Below are 9,310 nucleotides of genomic sequence, written 5' to 3'. Positions count from 1 at the left end.
GCTGATGTGTCGCGAAATGCCTCATAAAACTGGGGATGGCATATTGCAAAAAAACCTAATTGGAAGACCTCACAACACTTGTTAAAAAAGTGTACTTCGGTAGGACATCAATTGCGGAGAAGATACAACTGGTTGTGTATCCGGGGGAAGGGCGCTGCGGTCGCCGAAGGGAGCGGATGTGTCTCTCATCGGCTCCTACTTTTACGGTAGTTTTCGCAGTGCTAACTATTAGGTAACACGTTTTCGTTGTTACCGGTGCGTGCGGAACCGTATCCGGCACCGACTGAGATCAAATTTGCCCGAGTGGTATGTCATTTTCTTACTTTGCGGACGATTTTCTCTCGACTCACGTGTGGCTTTCGCTAAGCCTAACAGTAGGCTTAGCACGTATACGGCTCCAGGCGGTTCGGCCCCGGTAGCCAGGCCTAGCCGTTAGACCTAGTCAACAAGAAGCATGACCCAGATGGACACAGCGATGGAGATTAGTATGCCAATGAAGGAAAACAAGAATTCGGAGTTGAAACTTGGCAGCCATGAAGGAAGAACGAGTGTTGAAGTTCGAGGCGAAGATCTTTTTCCCATTGATACGGCGGGGTGGACGACCTCAGGCAAGCGAGTCAAGCAAGTCGACGTCGCTTCGAAAGTTGGTGAGTCCTCTTCGATTGACCATCAGTCTGGATCGCGAGATCGTGTTAATTATGCCAGAAGTGTTGCGGCAGCAGTCAGGAATGCAGCACGTGTGCCATCGATAATGCCGAAAGACGACGCCAAGATATTTTTGAGGCCACGTGGCGGACTCAATATAGCGAGAACTGAAGCATCGATCATCATGTCGGCCATTATTGCGGCGGCAGGTGTACCGAAACTGGAAGTCAGTGAAGACTCGATTTGCACCAATGTAGCGCAAAATATCATCGCTGTTAGTACCCCAGACCAACGTCGCGCAGGGTTGTATCTCAGGATGCGAGGCCTCTTTATAGGAGGAAAGACTCATGAAGTCAGTACTTATAAGGCGGCAGTGAAAGGAGTGATAAGAGGAGTAGCGATTGAAGACTCCCCATCCGAAATAATGCTAATATTGTAAACCTGGCCAACCCGCTGATAATTCAGGCGCACAGAATTGGAAATATGACAACAGTAATTGTTCTGTTTGAAGGGCCCAAGGTTCCTAATTATGTGAAATATGGCCTCATCCTCTTGCGGTGTGGACTGTATCGAAAGCATTTCGACGTTTGTAGACAGTGTGGAAACGTTGGACACAGAAGCGATGTGTGCCGATTTCCTGATACTACAGTTTGCCTTGCATGCGGTGAAGCCAACCCTAACCCGGATCACGAACGTCATTGTAAACCTAAATGCAAGCTGTGCGGTGGCCAACACGTGACCGGCGCCCGGGAATGCACAAACAAGTTCAAGGTGCCCTATGTTGTCAAGCGCAGACAATGGAATCGTAAGATGGGTGACTTGTGCAGCCAGCAGCTGCACCGTTTCCCAGAACGAGAAGCCGACTTCCCGCCACTGCGGCAAACCTCGGTCGATCGCAAAAGAGGACGGTCACAAACACGTGGTAGTAGCAGGCAACGATCTAATAGTAAGGGAAGTGTTAGTCGTAACCGCCAACCGTCACAAACTAGAGAACGTATTGCCTGGGCAAATACTCTCTGGGAACCTAAGATGCCAGAGCATCAACCCTCCGCAGAGAACGCTGCCGTCAAGGCCCTTCGTGCGGAGAATGAACAACTCAAGCAGAAGATCGCTGATCTCGAACATACAAACAAGAGCATCAATGCGAAGCTGGACCAACTCCTCGCACTCCAGAACAACCGCAACCAGCGCCGCCACAACCGCAACTCCAACACCAGCGGCCGGCGGAACCCGTTACCGAGGGATCGGTGCCCGAACAAGATCCCAGGGCTCACCAACGAGAGATAGAACCGACGCCCAAACGACGAGCACTCGAGGCTGCCAAGGACCGAAAGATCTTAGCGCGACTTGAGAACTTGGAAGACCGCTTTGAAACCTTCGTCGAGATGACAAACGAACGCCTTACGAAACTCAAACAGACGTGCCAGAATATGCAAACTATGATGATGCAGATGCAAACACAACTGCAAATGCTTATGACGCACCTTGGACTAAGTGGAGATCCCCAGCAAATGCAGCCCGTCATCCAGCAACCCATGCCCGGACAATTTTCACAATGACTTCACCAGTAAAAGATCTCCTGGTATGGCATTGGAATTGCAATCGTTACGCAGGGAAGAGAGCACTTCTACAACAGCACCTCAAGCACCTCACCCGCAAGCCTGATGTCATTATGGTACAGGAAACACAAAGCGAAGTCACGCCGAAGCTCTCTGGCTACCGCACGCACGCAAGTATACCGAGCGCACGTGCCGCGGCCACGGGAGCTGGGCGAGGAGTCTGCATCTTCGTACGCAAAGGAATTACATTTGTGAAACACGACCCCATTGGCAACAGCACGATTGAGCACTGTTCATTGGAAATCATTACGGGCAAGAAGCACAAGAAGAGTACCTTTCTAGTCACGGTATACAGCAATCCCGCACATCGAAAGCAACGATTTCGCGGCCTTATACACAAGGCAAGCAGACTAGCTGCAGGAAACACACTACTAATTGGCGGGGACTTTAATGCACCGCACCAAGACGGGGGATATCCGAAAACGACCATCAAGGACCGCAATCTGCTAGAACATGCAACGGATGCCGGGTTGCACTTGCTCACGGATCCGGCATACCCTACAAGCATTTGCACGTCGATTACACGCGACACTACTACAGACCTCACCTGCATCAAGATTGAGGGAACCTCGCGAGGGACTCGGTGGCGGAACACGGGCGACGATTTCGGTAGCGACCATTACGTCCTCGAAGTTGTCGTCCCAATCATCGATCCCAAGAGTATCCCCACTACCCGAAAACATCGTATTACAGATTGGAATGAGTTTCGCCGGTGTCTCCCGGAGGAACGCATGGATATAGACGACATCGAGAAGTGGGCAGAGGCCGTCGGACAGACTACTTCAGCTGTAACTCAGGAGATCGAGACGGACGACAGTATCGATCAGATGGATAGTCGACTTTCTCACCTACTTCAGGCCAACCGGTCCATTTAAGCGCGCTGGAATACACAGCGCGCAAACAGACGTCTCCGCAAGAAGGTTGCGATTCTCAACCGGCAGATCGAGGCACACTGCAAGGTGTTATGCACCCAGCAATGGCACGAAGTGTGTAGCGAGGCCGATGGGCAACTCCACAAGAGCAGAACGTGGGGTATGCTCAGGCACTTACTCGACGAGACTAAGACGAAGAGCTATCACCACAACACTCTTGCCCGGACTCTACACAGAGCCATCACGGAACTGGGTGAACGAGAAGTTGGCAAGTGCTTGGACGCCAAGTATCTACCAGTGTCCCCCACAGACCATCACCCGGAATACGCCGGAACGGAAAACGATATGCTAGACTGTGACATTGAAGTACGAGTAGCCCTGCAAGCACTCAACTGCAAGTCGGCGGTGCGCCCCGACAGCGTAACGAACAAGGCCCTTAAGAATCTTAACGATCACGCCATCGACGCCATCACGCGTTACTACAACAAGTGCTGGCAAGAGGGTCGACTCCCAAGACAATGGAAGTCGGCTAAGACTATCTTAATTCCAAAGCCAGGCAAGCCACTCAACATAGAGCACCTCCGACCGATCTCGCTCACTTCGTGTGTGGGAAATGTCCTGGAGCATGTTCTAATGAATCGCTGGCAACGCTATCTAGAAGACGCCGAACTCTACCCCAACTCTATCATCGGGTTCCGGGAGAAGTTGAGTACACAAGATGCGATGCTCCTTCTTAAACACGAAATCATCGACGACGTCACGAACACCCGTGATAACAAGGCGGTACTGGGCCTCGATCTCCAGAGCGTCTTTGACAAAGTGCGACATTCTGCGATTCTGGCACAAGTGTCCAAGTCGAACATGAGGAAAAGAACATACGACTACATCCGTGACTTTCTCACGGGTCGCTACTCGCAGATATGCGCCGGCAATCTACAACTACCAGTGAAGCAGCTCGGCAGTGTAGGCACTCCACAAGGCTCCGTGATATCCCCTTGCTTTTCAATCTGAGCATGATTGGAGTCGCGAACCGCCTCGAACACGTGGAGGGCGTCCGGCATACCATCTACGCCGACGAAGTTACCCTGTGGGTTGCGGGTGGCAGCGACGGCCACATTGAAGATACACTCCAAGAAGCAGTGAATGTTATCGAAGACCAACTCGACGGGACGGGCCTCATCTGTTCCCCTTCTAAATCAGAACTTCTCATCATTCAACCTAAGGGTCGGCGGAAAACACAGTCAACAACTACCATCACAGTGGGCACGGCGGGCGGCCAAGTGATTCCCGAGGTCGACAAGATACGTGTCTTGGGTCTTCTGTTGGAGCGTAACCGCGTCAACGGGGCAACGGTCAACAAGTTAGCGACGAAGGCTTCTGCGGCGGTGCACCTTATCCGTCGTATTCCAGCTGCCACACTAACAATGTCACATTCCTCTTTATCATTGCCGTGACTTTGACATAATCCCTCCTAAGAGAGGTAGTAATGTCCCAACTTCAGTTGTAATCGTTGCTTGTTCCGTCGGCGACGCAATGAAGAATCCCAGATCGTAATCAGCCGCTAACCGAATTGAGTGATCATAAGAACACTGAAGGTTCTGTGTTCAGCGAGCTCGGCAGCCACTGTCCTGGGTTTTATTCTAGTGGTTGGCAAAACACGTGGCCTCCAACCCTCTGAACCTTTCACCTGTCCCAATCCCAGGGCAATCCGTGAGAATATAATCTGAAGAGCGTATGCAACTTCAATAACGGCACTGCAGTGTTGAAATAACAAAATACGGCGTTCAAAGTGAATCGCATCTTTCCAAGTAAAATCATTTCGAAAGACGAGGAAACAGTTGATTCCCTCAGAAGATGAGAAGGATGTAACAAAAATTGTTACATCCGTCAAAGGCAAAATATTGAGAAGTTTACACTAAGGTGCTTACTTGCCGAAAGTGCTCGAAACGTAGCTTTGGTAGGTATCATACCATAACCAATAAAATTTTGAGGTGGTGCCCCCGAGGTGAATGGTCAAGCAATCGATGTGGCTGGGTAAAGCGTTCTCTCTTTCTAAAGGCATTGGCTGTATCCCTTTATGCATTGATTTTTTATTTCAAGCAAAAATTTGCTTTTGTGCTTGTTTTCGTACAGCTTTGGACCTTAGAAATAAAAAGAAAAATCACGCGACTACTGCTCGTATTTACAAATTTACAGGCACCATAATAAGTAGGTCATCAGGCAATTAAGATTTTTTTCGTGTAAAAAATATTTTTTTTCTTGTCGTGAAACCTATGACATCCTCACCTCACAGAAAAATATAATGCTGTAATACAAGTATATACTAATGTATACACATTTCGAGAAACCGGAATTTCCGTTTCCTTACCCGCCTGTCGTCATACTCTGTGTCCACTAAAGTTTTTGTGTGTCATATTGTCCAGCCACGCGAAAACTCAACAATGGGGATGTCTATCGCAAGAGGCACCGTTGAACAACCCTCGCACATAAAACTAGCAGTTTTCATTTTGTCCTTAAGGCGATAGAAAAGATGTGTTTTTTCGTCAAATGACGACGCCTGCGCCGACGGGCTTAAGGTGAATTATTTTATATTGACCAGAGTTGGTAAAGCGACAGTAACAAGGGTGTTGTACTTTTTTGCACCATAGAGGTTACACCATGCTGGGCTGTGAAGGTATTTACTACAATAATAGCAGAAACTAAAGAATTTTGGTAAAACGCCGTGAGTTGCGCTTCAGGACTAGTCTACTACTTCCTGTTTGGTGAATACGCAAAAAAAGTAAGAGTGCCACCCTATTTTTCCGCATTTTATTGAAAAGAATTATACCCTACGTATCTCCTTGGCCGCAGATCTCTTAGAAATACTACAGTTTTGCAGTCCGGGTTACCTAACTCCCTTGCCCATGTCCCGCTACAACGCCATCGCTATCTTTTCTTCTCTTCTGAATTCACCGGAATTGTGTTGAAACTATTTAATTACGACCACTTCTTTATGCTGATTTGCGCGTGATGAAAGCACCTACAGCTCCTAGTGCACGTACAGCCCGCGAGGCGCGTCTGCAGCGTGTGCTTTATGCCCATCACACACTTATTAATGCAACCGGTATCGCTATTTATCGACTACTCAGAAAGTGGCTGCTTCAACGTGGTACTCCTGTACTAACCGTTGTACGATCAGCTGCTAAATTACACAATGCCTGCGATATCAACCGCAGAACATTTAGCCCACAATTCTACCAAGGTGAGGTACGAGAAGAGTTGAATTAAGAAGAATGATAAGCTGGGGTCGCAGGCGTACGTTTTATAGATGTGCCCGAAAAGCCAAGTGCATCTGGCTCTGGATAGGAACGCCGTAAAATTTTGTTGGGAAAATTTATTCAAAGCCAATTATGGCTGTGCAGTTGCTGTCATATCTGCGTCATCAGTGGCAATTAGGCGCCCGGCGAGCATCTACTACATTGCCAATATTTTGGGACAATCTTTTTTACTACTCACTATTTCTGATCCCGTGGCCGACTCTTGACCGAGGCTTCGGGAAATGTCACAGGGCTTTTCACTTTGACAAGCTTGTATTTATTCATTCATTCTTTTTTATTCGCGGTTCCTATTCCAGAGTACGTGCAGCGAATATGTACAGAGAAAGAAATTGCTTGGAAAAGTCAACGCGAATCAGCATATGTACGTACAAAATCAGGAAAATTCTTGTCGTTTGCCTCAAGGGCATCCGGGGGAGCAGCTTTGCATTCGCTGGACGTGTCCAAGACGATGGTAGAGCTGATGGCAATCACTGTGTCTGCCTTGTAACTGCGCGTACAAAAAGAGAGATTTTGGTGAAGACAAGTTATTAGCTGCAACGTTTATTCTGTTACAGTAAACTTCTCTAACCACAGCCGCCCGTAAGAAATGATGTGGTTCTATCGTTTTATAAAACTTCGCATTCATGCTGCAGGGTGGTTTAAATGCGATTGAAAATATTTTTTGGAATTAGGAGCATATATGAATGCCGTTTTATCTCCGAAACATTAAGCCCCTTTACATATCCACATGCACCATTCACATAAGCGGTTTCATGCTTAACGCCTAACAAGTTGAGTAGCGGAATCTCTATTTTTGAAGAAGGCTGTTGTGATTATAAGAATCAAATATATTGCCCGCAGTGTCCGAACCTGGCGTGTCCCTCCGCCACAAAATTGCTATGGTTCGTTCAAAACCAAAACAAAGCACATAGTGGATCCGAAAACAATTCCGCTTCGCACTGAATGTCTGCAATAAATTTTTCATCACAAAAAATTGGCTATAAAACCAGAAACCCGGTCTCGAGTGAAGCGTTGGTAAAATCAAAGAGTTGAGGACGGTAAAACGGGATCATTAGAACATTTTGAATGTGTATATTTAGCATGCACATTGCCTGGGAGGCGTCCAAAATTATTGACAAAGGAGGAAAAGCTATGCATAAGAAAGAAAATATTTTCGTATTGTAATATTAGGGTGGCTGGTTGAGTAGCTTTGAAAACGTACTCGCTGTACGACGACGAGATCTATGTGAATCCTTCTGTGGTGAGTACGAGTATTCTTAGAATGCCCTGCAACGTCTGCGGGCTACTACCGGGTGAAGAGGTTAAATTCTTGTTTTGCGAAATTCGAATTGTATCATGACAATACAAACCTATAGTTATCCAACGGCAGGTGTTAGTTTTTCAGGGAGATTAGGAAAACACGCAGCCTTTCTATTTTCAAGATCATTTCAAAACATTTTAGGGAACTCAAGTGTGCTCACATGAATTGATGTCGATATCGTACTGTAAAAAAGCGAGTTCACTGCTCGAGTCTGTTTGAGTCTCTTTTTTGCTTTGCTTTGTTCCTCCTTTCACATGACTTATTTTGACAGGTAAACTGTTCGAATTTTACACGTGGCTCATAAATTGGGAACCCTGTTGTGTACGCGTCTGTAATATTCGTCGTAACGAATTTGCGGTGGTGTTAGTGCAGTCGGCTACTGATCTTTGGCAAAAGCGGGTTCAATCCAACACGAACCCAAATCTGTTTAATTTATTTTGCCTTTTAACAGCTTCAGTCTGTATTGTACCATTTGTTTTGACAACTCAAAACAGTAATTATCACGTTTGATAAAACTCGTAATGCTTTGACTCAATACCTTAAAAAATTTTGGCCCATTGCTTTTATTGCCTTAGGCCACAAAAATTAAGAAGTCACTTGGGCACCCTAACACGTAGAAATGTTAATTCTCTGGTGTTAAACAGCAGCGAAATATTTTTGAGCAACCGTACAACCCTGAACCGGTGAAGACGGCTTTGTGCTGGGTGAGGTAGCCGTAATATTGTGAAGCTGGTTGCGGCGGGGCTGGTACCTCGTGTATTCTACCGTCATCAAGCATCTTTTGTTTCGCTACTGTCACTTTGTATGTCTACTGCTATTCCTATCAGCCATGCCAAATCGCCGTGCCAAAATAAAGGCCAGGTTTATTACCCGCAACGTTGGAGTTTACGAAATGCAAGTAAGTATAAAGCTCATAATAATAGCTGCGGGTACCAGTTTAAGACATTTTTTTTTCAAACCGCAATGTGGGGCATTACGTCACAACAGCACATAACGGGTACCAGTTGAACACATTGTTTTTCAAAGCGGAATGTGGGGCATTACGTCGTTACAGCACATAAAGGCACGTTTATAGCCCAGAGAAGGGGTGCTTAAGGCAAAAAACGTTTCGAGTACCCTGATTTTCACTTTTTTATACCCATATCGAAAGTTTCACCTAGGCACAAGTGCATCCCCTTAAGACACATCTCCCAGTCGAAGGCTGCAACACAATCTGCAGGCCCAATTTCCGTAAGTTGAACGCATTCTGTTCTAGAGCTTGTGATTACCTTTCAAGGATCTCTATCTAGGCTTAAGGTTTCCTAACTTGTTTTCAACGCACGCTTTAGGTTTATTTTATTTTGCGTCATCGACCACATCGTGAGCCTTCTCTGTGCTACACTTCCAAATACCAACCTGCCGAGTCACAAGGGCTTTCAGACTACAACCTGCAAATGTTCACGAATCGCGATGTAAAAATGTTTAAGCTGCGCTCAGAGCGCTGTGAGCCAAAACTTGTGGGGGGCTTCAAAAGCTGATGTATTATTACTCATGCTGGTTTTTCAAAATTTTTAAATT

At 46.7% G+C, this 9,310-nt stretch overlaps 1 protein-coding gene across 1 annotated transcript in view; it reads right to left on the bottom strand.

Moving 5' to 3' along the window:
* Positions 1-6,742: 6,742 nt before the first annotated feature.
* The window catches only part of LOC144157727 (uncharacterized), a 159,782-nt gene continuing 157,214 nt past the window's right edge, over positions 6,743-9,310 (bottom strand). Inside the window, exon 8 of the mRNA XM_077688508.1 lies at positions 6,743-6,940. Coding sequence (XP_077544634.1) covers positions 6,796-6,940 — 145 coding nt within the window. The 3' untranslated portion in view covers positions 6,743-6,795. The remainder of the gene's footprint in view (positions 6,941-9,310) is intronic.

This window comes from Haemaphysalis longicornis, unplaced genomic scaffold, assembly GCF_048455015.1.
Source record: "Haemaphysalis longicornis isolate Haplotype H1 unplaced genomic scaffold, Haemaphysalis longicornis Haplotype H1 scaffold_10, whole genome shotgun sequence".
Taxonomy (NCBI): Eukaryota; Metazoa; Arthropoda; class Arachnida; order Ixodida; family Ixodidae; genus Haemaphysalis; species Haemaphysalis longicornis.
The sequence above is the reverse complement of the archived record's forward strand: the minus strand, read 5'-3'. Positions and strand labels throughout refer to the sequence as shown.